The sequence below is a fragment of the Falco biarmicus genome, chromosome 3, assembly GCF_023638135.1.
Source record: "Falco biarmicus isolate bFalBia1 chromosome 3, bFalBia1.pri, whole genome shotgun sequence".
Lineage (NCBI taxonomy): Eukaryota > Metazoa > Chordata > Aves > Falconiformes > Falconidae > Falco > Falco biarmicus.
This window is the reverse complement of record NC_079290.1, coordinates 29,718,908-29,734,785: the sequence shown is the minus strand read 5'-3', so window position 1 is coordinate 29,734,785 and position 15,878 is coordinate 29,718,908. Positions and strand designations below refer to the sequence as shown.

Here is a 15,878-nt window from a genome sequence, read left to right as displayed (position 1 = left end):
TGACTGTTCCTTACGAGCGTGCCTCTGAGAGGGGAGGTGTGTTCGTGTGTTACTGTGCTTAGCGCAGCAGAAACCCTAGAACTGAGTCAGTCCTGAGCGTTGCCTCTCCAGCCAACTTTCCAACAGCAGTGAACTAATAGCATTTCCAAAGGTTAACGTTTCTGTAACTTTGCCAAATGGTAGGGTCATGCCCTGTTTTTCTGCTAATACAATTTAGGTCCCTCTTTTTGTTTTTCTCATGACCTTTTCCCCACTATTTGCCACCATCCATTCTGGCCCTTTCCTGTATTGCTACAGACCTCTAACACACTGCTGAAATTATCAGCTTCATATTTGTGTTTTGCGCTGTCTGTGCAAGTACTTGCTGTGGAGCTGCCATAGCTGTAAGGAGTCTGCCTAAGCCTTAGCTGCTAGTCGTGCAACAAAGCAGGTAGACTCTTAACTTCAGATGTCTGCAAGGTTACTTATGTGTCCAGTGTGTTCAGGGCTTTAATGGAATATTAACTTGTCAGCAATAAGCACATGAGCACGTGGAGACATTGCCCTGGTGTTTACCCTTATGACTTGGTGACACATCCTCCCCCCTTTCATTTGGTTCAATAAGACAATGCTGCATTCATCCTAGAAGAACGTGTTCCTAGAAGCCTTGACTCTTGATAAGGAGACCATCAACACTTTCACTGGATGCGCAGTTACCAGATACAGGTGTTTCTGCCCTTTGCTCGGTTCCACCCAGTTATGGCTGAGGATGGGATAATGACCTGGATGCATTGCTGGCTTTATCTGATGTTGCATGTCTTTTTTGTTTAGTAGCCCTTCAGTGTTGGAGGATATCCAACACATGGTTCTCAACCTCAGAAACTTTTCCTGCTGGGTCTGAAACTTTTTCTTAATATTTTTTTTTCCACAAGTATGGTGTTTTATCTTTTCCCCTTGGATGCTACACGCTGTTCCTGATACAGCTGATGTGGTGTCTCATCTGTAGATGAGATCTCACCTGCAAGAGATCAGGGCTTCTGTGCCTCCGTGCCATCTCCTGGGTCAACAAAGCCATTTAATAGCACAAGATGCAGTGAGGACAGATGAGGTATTTACTAAGAGATGCCACTGTTAGCCAAAAGAAAGTGAATACAAGTAAAAGATGATCCCTGCCCAAAGACGTCACTCTTCTGTGCAGGTTTCTCTGATGAGGTGGCCGGCATTTACTGTTTCCTTGTGTTGTTTATTGGGCTCTATTATTCCCTAGGGCTCAGAGAAATGAATCTTCAAAACTACAGTTCCACTGTGACCATATTCACTGGTTAGATGTCCAACTTGTTTACATTATTGGAGCACACTGGGTTTTTTGTAGCCCAACAGCTTCTGCAGGCATCACTAGGAGATAAACTTCCACAGCAAGCAGGAGCTGGCCCAGCAGCTTCAGCAAAGCTCTGATCTGCAGCCAACGCACAGCCAAACATGCCGGGCTGAATCTTGTAGGGGAGAGCACTACTGTATAATTTTGCATTTCTGCAAAAGCTCACCCTGGGCATGGGATTTATCCTTCTCTCCAGACCCTTGGCTTCCTCAAGCCATTTATTTCTGGAGACGGCAGTCCTGCGCGTGGCTGTTTGCTGCACAGAAATGCACCAGGTGCAGGTTTAATGAGTGACTGAGACTAACACCCTACCCCACATGCTCGTTAGGTGATTTTCAAATTCTTGTAACTATCAAGTCAAGAACAAAAATTTCCTCTGGGACCCAGCCCTGTGCTGCACTCCATGAATGTATTTCCATAGCAAATGTCACTGCCTGAGACTGCCTTTTGCTTTGAAGTCTTGCTTGGAGGGTGGGGGAAGCAGGGAAAAGGGCTGCGTATATTTTTATAATGAGGAGTGGGGTTTTTTTCTTCACTTCCCGCTCATGTGGTAATGGCTGAACTTTGTTTTCTTTCTTCTCATGAAGGAAATGTTCCAAAATAAACACAACCACCGAGCTGCAAGCAGCTGTGATGCCGGGAAACCTGGAACCAGGAGGTGGCCGTTTCCTAAAGTTGGGAACTGGAAGCGAGGTTACAACCAAAGCCTTTTTACTCTGTCAATCTCTGTTCTCACCCCAACTTTTCATATAAACTGTTGCCTAGATAACTGACGTGAAGCTAACGTGAAGAGACACAACAAGAGAAGGACGTATTTGCAGGAAGGGAGTATTTCAGATATGCCACCAGCGGGGTGGTCTGCAGAAGATGCAGGAGAGGCAGAGGAGCTGTGCAGCAGTGCCGCATGGTCATCCACAGGTGCTGAAGGATGGAGGGGCTGACGGGGAGAAACTGCGAGGCTGAAGGTGCTGGGGCGGGTTACTGGGAAGCCGTATGCGAGGAGTGACTGTGAGATAGCTGGAGGAGGACACGCCTCAGACCAGGGGAACATGCCTTTCTGAGATGTGAAGCTGAACAGAGATGAGAGGCAGGAGGTCCCTGCCCACCTCCTGCCGGGACCATCCCGGCTGGCCTGCTGGCCCCGGTCCCACCTGCATGGTGCTCACAGCCTGGCCCACCTACCCCCGGCTCCGCGCCCGCTCCTGACCAGGGCCAACTATTTTTCAGCTGCTTTTCAAACTCAGGCTTGGGACCTGTATTTTAGCTCAAAGATAAACATTTTGAAAGCTGTCTTCTTTCTCACAGTGCAGGCACGAGTTGTTTTTAATTATCTTAGGAAAGCTTTCCTTGGCCAGGCCAATTTTTTCGCTGTTTCTCTTTATGTAGTTGGTCTGTTTGTCTTGTGGAGCTGGCCTATAAACCAGCTATTAGGGGTTTACTGTATAACATTATCAAGAAAGTAATCTTTGAAAACAAAATGAAATCACTTCTAACAACCCTTTTTTTTCTTTCCAAATAATTTCATAGTAACCAAATGATGTCCACAGCTGACCACTCAAACATGCTGGAAAATGCTTGCTCCAAATGAAAATGTTTAGGTTTAGTCATGTTTTAGTCCTAAAAAGTTTTAAGTGATGATTTTGGAAGGAAAAAGAAAGTTCTTCCTGTAGGGGGCTGATATGGGAGAAGGAAGACTTCTGTATTTTTTAGAATGATATATTTTTGAGTCATCAATGCACGGTAAGTGCAGAGACAAGCAAGCTCTGCTCTTTGCTAGATTTATGTCTGGTTTACGCACACAGAGAGAGACACACACACATGCATGTACTCTCATATAAAGAAAAAAGTATTGGGGAGAGAACAGCAGCAATTATTACACCTACTGGTTTTATTATTGGTTTTGCTGTTCAGACTGAATCACGTGGGTGTTGATGGTTGGCTTCTTAAGAGACTTAATGAAGGTTACCTTTGGAAATTTTGACACTCATGATGATAAATGTGCTACTTAGAGGAATTCAGTTATCTTTAACAAACTATAACAAAAAAATCATTTTCTGTTTTTTTTTTCTTTGACATACTCCTGCATTATGTCTTTTCAGAGCTAATGCCAGTATTTTTCAGATGACTGTAATTTTATTGCTTTCCTACTGACAAAGGGAAAAGAGGTATTTTTCTTAAGTGTTCCTCAAAAGGAAAAGAAAACAGAAAAGCAAGACCATTGTAAGTGCCAGAAAGAGACTCCTAAATATTTATGTTGTATTATTATTCAAAAGGAAATTTGGAGGGGGCACGCTACCAATTCTAGTCAGACTATCCTTGTATGTCTCATTTCTGAGGCACCTCTCATTCACTGAAAAAACATTTGCAGACTCTTAAAAGGCTACTCCTCCATCCAGAAAAAAAAAAAAAAAAAGAAACCCATTAGGAACTGTGGCTCTTTTCAAGGTCCGTGCATTCACTGTGCATATCTTCTAGAGCCTGCCCGCCCATCCACCTTTCTTCCTTAGGATGCTCTCACATTGGTGACTGCTGATGCAACTTTCCTTAAAATCTATACTCCCTCTCACTTTTTGCATGTTTTGACCATCACTGACATCAGTTAGAGCATACAAGGCGTTGAATGTACCAGCTCTGATTTTATACTCCAGTTCATGGAAATACCCAGGAGATCCTACACCTCAGGCTTTCCACACATGCTTGCAGGAGAACAGCATGGGTTACATTTGCACTGGGGTTTAAACATTTCCTTTGCTATGACGACAATTAAAGCACATTTTTCTGTTGCACTGTGAGAGCTGTGAATAATAATGGAGAGGTCTAACCACCCCCTGCTCTCCAAGCGATCCCTCAGGAACTCGGCAGCTTTAGGGAACAGTGCAGTTCTGCTCTCAGATATTATTGTGTCTGGGAGAGTATTTCTCAACCTGTGCTCTGGGGACCACTTGTGGTCTGAAAGACTTCAGAGAATGGTTTGTGAAATCACTCTAAGACAAAGCAACTGTCCCCACTGTCTCCCCGATCCCAAACTGCCCAACACCCACCCCCCCCCCCCCACCCCACCCCCCATAGTCTCAACTTTCAAAGGGCGGACACATTTCTATGTGGTTATTCACGAAGACCGCTACATTCACACTGCTCAAGCAACCTGCAGCTTAGTCCTTCAAAACGTTTGAGGATCTTTGGACTAAAAAGCATGGAGGAACACTGCTTTGGAGAAGGGTGTCCCCTATCTTATGTGTTTGGAAAAGCACAAAACATCTACCTCACTCATTGTCTTGCACGCTTTAGAGTCAATGGCAGATCTCTGCTTCAGGCTTCTCTCTTCCACCAGGTGTTTAATACTCATGAATGAAGCATACTAAATGCAACAGTGTTAATAATAAAACCCAGCAGTTTTATATTATTTTACTCCACTCCTTTTGTCTCTTGGACACTACTTCAGATGCTGCTGAAGCCCTTACTACCACTGTTGCAGTAGGCTGGGTTGGCTTTTCCAGTATAAATATTGCTCCTGGAATACCTCAGCTACTGCACAGCCTCAGTACAAATGCAAATCTTTTCCCTCCCTCACAGCGCCGCTATACAGCAAGGAGGTGCTTTCTGCCATGCACAGAAGTTCACGTCACAGCTTTATAGCTGCAGAAGCCAAGAGTGAATGTAACAGCTATATCAGATTGCAGAGCATAAGGTGGGGAGAGACCTCCACCACCAGAGGGTCCTGTGCTATTGCAGACAAACCTATCATACATTTTGCAGGCTCCATCTTAAGACTAGTTAGGTTTCTTGTTCCCATTGTTTCTACTGTAAAGCTTGTTGCAGTCTTATTCCAGAGCTTGCATCTACCAGGGCTTGTTGGAAACTATAATTCCAGACACATTTTTATGGTACATGCAAGCCTATTTATTCTTGTGTTCATGCTACCTTTTATCTTCGCAAATTATTTGTACTGCAGTCACACCCAGGGTCCCTACCCAGACACCACTGAGCACCCAACAGATGCTGCATCTGGAGCTGACCCAAAGGGATACAGGATGAGACTAAGCAGAAGATGCCAAACACAGAAGTGTGCAGAGAAGACAAACTCGTGCCCTGATCGCCAGCAGCTCTAGTGCCTCCTCCATCACAGGGAACACAGAAATACCCCAAAGTCCTACTGCAAAAGGCAAACAGAGGGAAAGGGTCAGCAGGAGCAGCTGCTCCAGAGAGGAGAAGGCCAGGTTTTATGTTACCTAAAATCAATTTTTTGAAAAAAGGAACTAAAATATTGCCATACCCACAAGCACACAGGAATTCAGAATTGTCACTTACCTGTGCTGAGACAGGGTCTGTTCTAAGTGCAGACTCAAAGCAAAGATCTGAATACCTCCCAGTAACCCTCAGCTCAACCCAGCAATTTATTTAGTTGTTAGTTACTAAGCAGCTGAAAAAAAGCAGCTGAGCGGGACTCTGGTACCCGCTGTGTCTTCTGCAATCTGTGAGCACCAACATCTGCTGAAATAACATTAGGACCATTCCTATAATTTTTTAGCATGACTGTATTCTTGTAGGTTGATGTTGAGATCATCTTAACCAATGTTTTGCTGCGGTGTGTGTTGCACATTTTACCCTGTTTCATACAGCCCCTACAGCCCACCTCCACTTGTGGCGTGGTATGTTTAAAGCCACCATTTAGCATAACAAAACAAAGCAACATAGGCTAGAGTTTTGGCCGGCCAGGTGTAATACATTTTTAAGCTACGATTTTGTTGTGGCCAATGGTTCATAATGGCACATTTAAAGCTGTAATTTTATTTTGCATTAGAACCCTTATTTATGCATAGTAAGTAAGTATTTTTTCCAGTTCTAATGGTATTTACTGCATTTTGCACATCTTCAGTCTCTAAGAAAGAAATACAAAGATGGACTCTGAGCACTGAGTGGCAAAGCATGTTGTATGCTAACGAACACATGATAGGGCTGGTACCAGCGAGATAATCTGTGCCACACAAGCACCCAGTTAACCAGACATATCCGCAAACACTTTTTCCTCCAAATAACTGTTTCAAGAAGGCAAATGTCCCAGTTTCAGGCACAGCTGGAAGCACTGCTTTGTTCTCTGCTGTAAAATCCCTTTTTGTGCTAATCTTAAAACTCTGCCAAATTTCTACCATCTAAGTGAAATTTTTCATATGAGTTTTTTATCTCAGAGTGCCACTGATGGTCATTTGTAATCAGTCGATTTAATAATACGGCTTAATTTCTTCAGAGAAAAAGGTAGTGAAAACTGTTTATTTCTTAGCAAACCATCAGCCCTGAATTTCTTTTCTTTTTAATGTGGGAGGAACGAAGCATCTTGTTCTGACAGACATATGAAGTGCCACCACAGCACCCTCCAGACTGCAGCAGCAGGGTCAGGGCTGAGCAGAATGAGCCAAAAGCCCAGTTCTTCAATTTCCTGAAGATGTAGCTAGTGGTTTCCAGTTCAGACTGGGAAAGGATTTCAACTTGAGCTTCTAAACTTCACGTTCATGTTTTGACCACTGAGAGATACCCTGGAGCACTGCGTACCCTGAACTCGCTTAGGCCATAGAAAGACATTTGTTTTGTAAAGGGCTGCATCCTTTGAAGCCATGCCTACCTCCTCGGGCTCAGGGCACCCCCCCCAGTGTAGCTGATAGATGGGGTTATGCGAATGGTCCCTAATCTGCTTTGAGCACTGATGGTGAGATGAGGGGAGGTCTCTCTTCATCGACAATGAGGGCAACACGAGGATGCTCGACGTGTGCTGTGCAATGGTGTTGGCTTCGGTCTGTTCAGCTGGCAGAGCTGTGCAGCGTGATGCAGCAGGTGGAGGAAATGCCATTTTTTACTCAGCACAGTCTTTGAAAAATTATGGTTTTGTAAGAGTATGTGCTGTAAGAGCCTAGGTAAAGTGCCTGGGAAGTACACGTCCAGGATACTTCTGGAATTCATGTGACTGCTTGTTTGACATAAGCGGGATTCATGAAAGGCTCAGCTCAGTTAAACATCTGCAGCATCAGACCCTGAATCAGGGAGGAGGGGGCTGATGTTCAGGTCACTCCTTGGCAAAGTTGCCCCAAGACTTCTCTCTCTCTCCTTTTCTTCCCCTTTCAAGGATGCCCTTTTGGGTTCCCGAGTGAAGACTTTGCTGACTGCAGCTGGAGAGCAAGGGAGTGCGATAAACAGGAAAGTAAGAGTCTATTTATCTCTGGCGCAGTCTGCCTTTTTCTAGTCTGGATGGAAAAGAAGACGAAAGTCCACGGAGCACTTGAGTGAACAACAAATGGCATAAGAACAAATGCAGCAAAAGGGAATGCCAAGGTTGTCATCCCCGTCAGCGGTTTGGATGGGTTTCCTGCTCGGAGAAGCACTGGGGAGGCTCGAGGCGGGCCCTCGTGCAGGAAGCAGGTGGTTTGCTTTACCAAGAGCCATGCGTAATGGTCAGGGAGCTGCGCCGCGCGCCGGGCCAAGCTACAGCAGATGGGCTGCAGTTCGCTCCGCTCAAGGATATTTTTCATGTTATGTGTGGAAAAGAGCAGTAACCCTTGTTTGTTATATGAGGCCTTGTAGGACTTTGTTTGGAAAAAAGCCATTTTTGAGATTAAGAAAAAGCCATTAAAAATGTGAGTCATTGTAATCACATTCAAAGTGCTCCAGCATGGCCTTTTATTTGCAAAGGCTTCACTATTAAAAGCAGATTTATTTTTTTTAATTAAGAATTTCACCACAAATTACCTCAGGCTAATTGAGGTGACATTACTGATCTGTCCATTTCAAATTACTAAGAAAAAACACCCCAAACACCTCAAAGCACCAAATTCAAACTATTCACTCTGCAAGGGTACCAGCAAAATAGCTGCGCCTACTTTGCGGTGTAACATGGGACCTTTGGGTTATAACTGTACCACAACCTTCTCTCCAACACAAATGCGTTTCAAAACCTACATCCCCCAAAGGGTTGGGGGGACACTCGTCCCTTGTGCAGGGAGAATAAGCAGGACCAGAAGCACAGGAGCCTTGGGCACCTCAGAGTGGGACATCCATAACCTGAGGCAATGGCTGATCATCTGAACGAGCCAAGGAGGCCAGTGCCAGCACTCACATCCCGCTGCTTTTGGGGGTTTGGATGTCCCATTTGGCATTAGAAGTCGCTTGTGTCCTCTCAGAGGGGAGATGCCCAAGCTGCAGCTTTCAAAACACATCCCCACTGTGAGGCTGGGAGCAGCAAGGGACAGAGAGAGCAGAAGCCTTTCTGCTGTGTATGACAGATATCAGCATCTCTTCTCTCTGATGTACCACCACCATCCCTGAGGAGAGACCAGCTGACCTGGGCAGGGTCTCCCCATATCCAGGCACCCCTCCCAGAGCCTATTTACTTGCTGCACCTTAAACAGTCACTGAATGAGTCACTCTCCTCAAATCTGGGCTGAGCTCTCAAATCTCTCAGGCACTGGAGAAAGGGCAGCTCTGTGAGGTTGCTGACTACCACTGCTAGGTGCCACCGTGTCTGTGCCAGCCCCTGGCCCAGTGGGTTTCAGGGTCTCCTGCTGTGCTGGCCCCCCAGGGACCTCTGAGCACCTACTCTTTGGACCATCACCAAACTCAACAATGAGTCAGAAGTCAAATCGCTGAAAATAACCAAGGCTTCTGCATCTCTAGGCGTGCAAAACAGCCGCTATTAAATCACAGTGTCAAAACAGAAAGCGTCCCTGGGGAGAGGTGGCCAGGCTGCAGCTGTGGGAAGGGGGGAAGCTGGGCACCCGATCATGGCATGCTGGGTCTGGTCCAGTTCGGTGCTGCTGCTTCAGTGCTGCCAGGATGTGATTTTTACTTTGTGTTTGACTAATTGCAGACCCTGGAAAAATGGAGAGAGAGCAGAAAACAACTACAAAAAACAATCTGAGGGCTGACAGAAATGTCTGATGGTAAGAGACTTAAAAGGTCCGTCTGTTTGGCTTAGCGAAAAGCCCAAGTCATCTTACTGTATTTTACTAGAGGGACTTTACAGAGTGCTTTAAATCACTGGCAAAAGACAAATAGCTGCAAGCTAAATCCAGACAAGTTAAAATAGACATAAGGCACAGTTCAAAAGCAAGCAGTGACTCATTGCTAGTACAAATTACTAATGGCATTGGTGGATCTTCTACTTTCACTAGTAGGAAAGGACAGGGTGCCTTCTTCTGTAGATGGGCCAAAGGGTTCACACAGAAGTGCTTGGAGGAGGTTGTCTGACCGGAGCTGTGCAGGAGGCCAGGCCAGATGACAGGGAGCTGCCTTCTCATATCAGCAACCTGCCGTTATTCACACCGCTGCCTCAAATCCTGCAGCACATCCACGCACCCAGCATCCAGTCAGCATTGTCAGGACGTGCCTGTTAGTTAACTGTTAAATACTGTCTGGAAAAAATAAACACATGGGTAACTGCGATGCTTAGTAATAGTAAATCATGTTCCTCAGCTCCTTTCCCTTGTAAAACACAGAACAGCTGTTCTTGGAAAACTGAATAGAAGCTCCAGTGCTTTGTTGTTGTACTCTCTTGCCGTACGATGTGTTACCAGCGGTAACCTTCTGTGACAGGTGAGAACTGCCTAATTAGCAGCCTCTGTGCCACGCAAGCTTTCTCTCTTACTCTTGGCTGAGGGCATTTGAGAGCATTAGATGGCATAAAGCTATGGGCCCGCTACACATGCTATTGAAACTCAAGTAAAACATTCACAATTTTTTTCAAATCGACCGAAAAGTCCTGGTCTTGTGTTCATGCTGCTCTGGATTTATGCCCACCAGCTATCAAACACAAGACAAATGACAGTGGTGTTCTTTCAAGCAGTTTAATGATTCTGGCAAAAGACCTGGCAGCAGACTCCAAAGATTTCATCTAGGCAAGGCAATGCCTATTCCAAGAGTGGAAATCTCCAACTGGAGAGCTGGCAAGTACATGTTTGTGCTGGAGGCTTAAATCAATCATTTCTATTTTTCCCAATGTGATCTAGAGAAGTACAGAAATTGGCTCCTTCGTCAATGGCCACAGGCCACTTTTTATGTTTAACGTATTAGTGCCACGGGCTACAGTAATACATTGACTTCGTGTAACAGTCAGTGTTAGAACCACCTGTTTAATCATTTCTTTACAGTAGCTCTACTGTGAAAGCTGTCAACAAATGCCTTGTTGACACTGTCATCAAGGAGACCACTGGATATTAGTGGTCCCCTGGAATCATTCCTTTGTGCTTCTGCAAAACTCTCCTGCCACCACAACACGTTGCTGATTCTGCCACCAAACACTGTCCTCCTCATCGTCACCTTGTGAATCAACACAAATTCCCCTGGCACCGACGCCAGAGCCCACTAGCAATCAAAATTTACTGCAATTTTATACTAATACATGCACTTTCTCCCTCAAAGGCTTGGGCAAACTTCAGGGGCCTATCTGCAAACCTGGGATGTAGGTTAAATAAGAAACCTACTCAGCAGCCACCTAACTCTTTATTTAGGGTCTGGTCTATTGTGACTGGAAGTTCCTGAGGTGCCAATAATTCCTCTCCTGTGGATACCAAAAACTGCCATTACTTACTCTGGTGGGAATCACAAAGTGAAAGGAACATAATCTAAGTCTGTAGGTTTGCACAGCTTCCTTGTAGGGCAGTACTCCATAAACACTTCCCAGGTGATGGGAATGCCCTGGCAGTACCGTATCTTCTTATCAGAGTAAGCCTGTGGTGCATGCCCACCACACGGTCCCATTTCCCCACAGGGAGGACCTGGCAAGAGCTCTGCATGGGAAACAGTATGTGTCAAAGAGGCACTGACACAATACTCCAGGCATCTTGTTCTGCATGCTTCAAAAATATGTTTATGTGCAGCCTAAGGGGTCAGATCAGCTATATGTGCTCTGAACAGATGAAGCACACGGCAAGTGGACAAGGTTTGTTTCTGAATGGTCATGACTGCTCAAAATGTAGTGATGTATTTGCCAGTGCTGCCTCCTTGTATAACTCAATGGTTACTTCAGCCAGGGTGCTTGGAAGGTACCCCTACACATCTTCCAGCTTTAAAAGGTTAAAACACGTCCCATCTACCAAGGGAATGTCTTATTTCTTCTCTGCTTCTCCAGGCAGAGAGTAGTCATCCTTCACTTCCACATAAGTTCTTTTTTTTTTTAAAAAAAAAAAAGTCAAACTAACCCCACATTCATAATATATGGAATCGCTAGTTATTCACTGACGTCCCTAACTCTATCCTAGAACCCAGAAACATTGCAAACACTGGATTTCTCAAACTCCTGAGAATCCAGAGCACTAAACATTTTCTGTCTTTTGCTCCTGAAGTGGCCTCAGGTTGTAAGTTTTCCAGCTTGGCCCTCTAATAATAATTATGGTAATTAGCCTCTGTCTCCTTTGGGCTAAGCTGCTAAAACAGTCCAGCTGATTTCTCCAGGAGGAATGAATGAACAAACAAAGTTAAACAACAAAAAGGCCACGTCTCAGGGGACAGTAACACAAGGGCAAGCTGGAGGACAGCTCAGTCTCATCATCTGCACTCCTGTGTTACCGGAGGCAACATTTTTCTCTGCAAGCAACCAACGATCCTGCATAAAGTGGGTTGGAAGGAGAGAGCGCAAGGGGAGACCATTTTGAGTCCAGAAGACTTTTCAGCCCATCCTTCCAGCACTGCTTATGCACCTTGTAGCAAACAGTTGCTGGAAAGAAAAAAATAAGTCTTTAGAACAAGTTGTAGTCAGATGTGTCCGGGCTTCTGGTTGACCTCAGGACACCCCTGGTGCCACAAGCTGCCTATCTCTGTGCCACGTGGAGCCACTCAATGCTCACCGTGCACAACCCAGCGAGTCTGGCTCAGGGTTTTGCTTCAGGAGTCAGACACTTAAAAGTGCTACAAGAAGTTCATAACTGCTGTATTTGAGGCACGGTGATACATTAAGGGTGAGCTTTGCAGGATGCTTGCTGTGTAGTGAAGCTCCCCAGAAGGAGAGAAATAATGTAATAGTTCCCCCTGAAGAACAGGGATCTCACTCCCCCTCCTCCTTTTCCCCTCCTTCCCACCAAACGCTCCAGCCAGCCCAGTTGGCTCAGCTTAGAGAGCCATCTCAGCAAGGAGAAGAAAGCAGATGTTCTCTGCAGGGTGAGTGAACTGAACTGGCTCACAAAGAGCCAGAGGCCATGCAGGATCGCACTGCTGGGAAAAGGAGGATAAGATTTTAGCAGCACGGAACCATTCAAACAGATTGCCAGTTGCATGAAACCACAGCGTCAAAGCACAGAAGCCCAAGCCCCTACAGTGCTCAACCTCTCCCCTTTGGTTTCAGGTGACCAGTGCCCTCACACAAAATACAAGGCCACCAACAGCTGTGCTGTAGCAAGGAGCAGGTGACCACCAGGTGAATGCCAGGTCCCTACCACAGGCAGAAATACAAATCCAGTCCAAAATTCATTTATTTTTTGCCAGCTGAAACCATTTGGTAAACGCATCCTGATATTTTACGGCAAAAATTAAGTGGCCTTGCTCTACCCCAGAGCTCCCATTTCCAGGCCCGTGGCCAGTTAATACTTCATCTCTCACCACAGCGTGACCAGCAGTGGAACAAGCACTAAACGAGTCCTGCTGGTTCTGGTCGGTCAAAAATCCCAAGCTGGAGCCTGGGGGACCACGTGAGCCGCTGCCTGCCCACCACGCCTTCCCGTGGTTTGATTTCCTCGGATCCCGTGGAGGATCCGTTCAAGAAAGTTCAGCCTGCAGGTGCAAGTTTTGCAGCTTATATCTGGCCCACATTTTTGATGTCAGGAAAAACATTGCAAGAAAATAGCTCGTTATTAAAGAGGAGGGCTCCAGAGACTTTTTTGTCTTCCAGTGAACAGGCTTTTCTTTTAGCAGGCATTTGTCTGTGGTGTTTGCGAGCTAAATATCGCAAGCACAATCTGAACGTGACATTGATTAGAAACTGATTCTGGAAACAAATCATGTCCCTTTCTTGGCAGGCAGTAATGAATTCTCATCACTGAGTTTTTCGGATCTTATAATGCATTAATTAGTTGGAACATGTTCACATCTCAAAAATCATGTCAAATCCCTTTTAATTGCACATAATTCCCACCAGTGTTTTGCTCCATAAATTAATTCCAATTACATTGGAGTTTAAAGAAAACATTTTAACCCTTTTAATTTTTGTACAAACCCATAGGAAGGAAAAAAGTGTTGTTCAAGAACAAATACGGTAGTTTAAAATAAATAATAACTTTTGCCACAGATTTTTACATTTGGTTTCTTGCTTTAAAGAGAAACCTCCTCCAACCCTCCTGAGTTATGGAAACAGATTTCTGCCCAAGGCCAATAATTTGAAAAAGAAACAAAACTAAATCCTTTCACCCATTTGTTTCCCAGGTCACAGAATGAAAACCTGTAGGCCTCCTGTTTCCACCTTTAGCACGTGCTCTCACTTGAGACTTAGAAAGCGGCTTAAATTTGCCTTGCAAAAGAAAGGCAGAGGCATGCCCTTACTCCCCGGAGAAAGCAGACGAAAAGAATGTGCTTTTTTTTATTTTAAGCTTTAGAAACTTGAACTCAAGCTGTAAGAGGGGAAAGGAAGGCCACGGCCAGACAGCTGGTACAAGTAAGGTGCAGACACAGAGTCTCATCCTGTGCCAGCTGGAAAAGGTCCGTGTTGGAAAACAGCTTCACAAGCAGCTCCCCCGCGCCCTGGCTCGTGGGACACTGCGGCACAGGAAAAGCTGCAGCTCTGTGTGCAGTTCGTGGGGTTTAAAATGAAACTGCCTTACAGACCTTCAGCTGTACCTGTTATAAATGCACCTATTTTTAAATGGGGAAAAAGAAGAGACCTCATTTCCCACTGAAACAAAATACACACGGCCTATGGCCCCTATCCATTGCTGCAGATTAATTCAGACCTAAAACTCTGGGTTCACATCTTGTCCAAGATGTGAACGCTATTCAAGAGCACTTTCACTTGTTTCTGCAGAGGTGTCTGACCCCTGCTGTACCAGCTGAGGTAGATCAGTGCTACCAGGCCGGGGTGAGTAGACCTGTGATGGGTGCCCAGAAGCAGCTTTCTCACCGGGAGGCTGGGACTGAGGGACATCGAGACCTCCCAGACCTGAACACAGAGCCCGTGCTGCCATGGCTCCCTGTCACTGCTGGCTCTTCAAGTCAGTGTGGAGACGCTACTATTTAACGAAGGGAAAACTGTACTGTTCCTGTGACTCTTTCTGATCCTGTTTTTCACAGCCTTTCCTCATGCAGGATTACCAGCGGTTTAGGAAGGAGGCAAGAGTTGCCCTACTTTTTTTTAGGAGCATTTTTTCAAGACACATCAAGGGAGGTAGCCTGGCTACCCCATTGCTGCTGGAGAACTTTCTGCTTCCTTCACTAAAACCTTGTTTTCCTGAAAGCAGAGGTTAAACCTCAGGCTAGACTATTCTAACAGGTAATGCAGCTGAGCCCAGCACAGCCCAGTGCAACGGGACTCTTCTGGGAGGATGTAAAATGTCAGGCTCTGCCTTGGCTGGGCACCTCCAGTGTGTGCCTGTGCAAAGGTGCCTGTGTTTATGGCAAATGCCGTCTCCCCTCTCCTCACACAAGTGCTAATTTCCTTGGAAGATAAGAGAATTAATCTGACAGCAGAAGATAATCAGGATTTTCCCTCCACACACAGTACAAAATACTTTGTGTGAATGTATTTGTGTATACTATACATAAACCCACAGTTTTGACTCCTGAACAGGAAGGATCAGATTTGTAAAGGTATTATACATATAGCACAATACTTTGAAGTCACTTAAAAAAAATTGTCCTCATTTCCCACCTTTGTCTTTAAGCATCTACACAGATCTGAGGGGTTTCAAAGGGGAATTTTTATAATCCTGTTCTGTGCCTGTTTGCATTTCAAGGCAATTAAGACTCTAAAAATACCCTCAAGAGGCATGGATACTAGGAGACTGTTCCACTTCATTAACAGTCATTTAGTTTCTCTTAAGGCTTCCTTTATCTTCAGAACACATTTGGGACGACCATGGGATAAACTAAGTAGGATTAAATAACACTATGACTCATCAACATACAGGAGTTCAACATACACTTGACTGTCCAGCAAAAAGGTGCTTCTGGTCCTTGGTGCAGTGGCATTCCTCCTGGTCGTTGGCATGTAAGGTGCTTTCTTCTTTCAGCTTTGACTTTTCACCGAGGCGTCTTCGTTATTCAAAGTGCCATAGCATGAACTGGGAGAATCTGGTTGTATTTTGCCTGTCAATTTTTGTCCTGAGGAAATGGGGTGAGAGAAGGCAAAAACAATAACTCTGTGAAGAATTTTAATAAAACAAAACCCCCACCAATCCATCATTTAAACATTCTTTGTTCCAGTAATCATTGTTTTCATTTGACTGGTTGTAACAATAGCTTGGAAAAACTCTGAAAAATACTTCGAAAAATCTGTTTGGAACAGGAATATAAATTAGGGGAACAGTATATTTATTAAATATGACTAGAGCACATTTGG

At 45.1% G+C, this 15,878-nt stretch overlaps 1 protein-coding gene across 1 annotated transcript in view; it reads right to left on the bottom strand.

Moving 5' to 3' along the window:
• Positions 1–13,341: 13,341 nt before the first annotated feature.
• Positions 13,342–15,878, bottom strand: part of NIPAL2 (NIPA like domain containing 2) — a 51,736-nt gene continuing 49,199 nt past the window's right edge. The window contains exon 11 of the mRNA XM_056331025.1: positions 13,342–15,640. Within this exon, the coding sequence (XP_056187000.1) occupies positions 15,546–15,640 (95 nt within the window). The 3' untranslated portion in view covers positions 13,342–15,545. The remainder of the gene's footprint in view (positions 15,641–15,878) is intronic.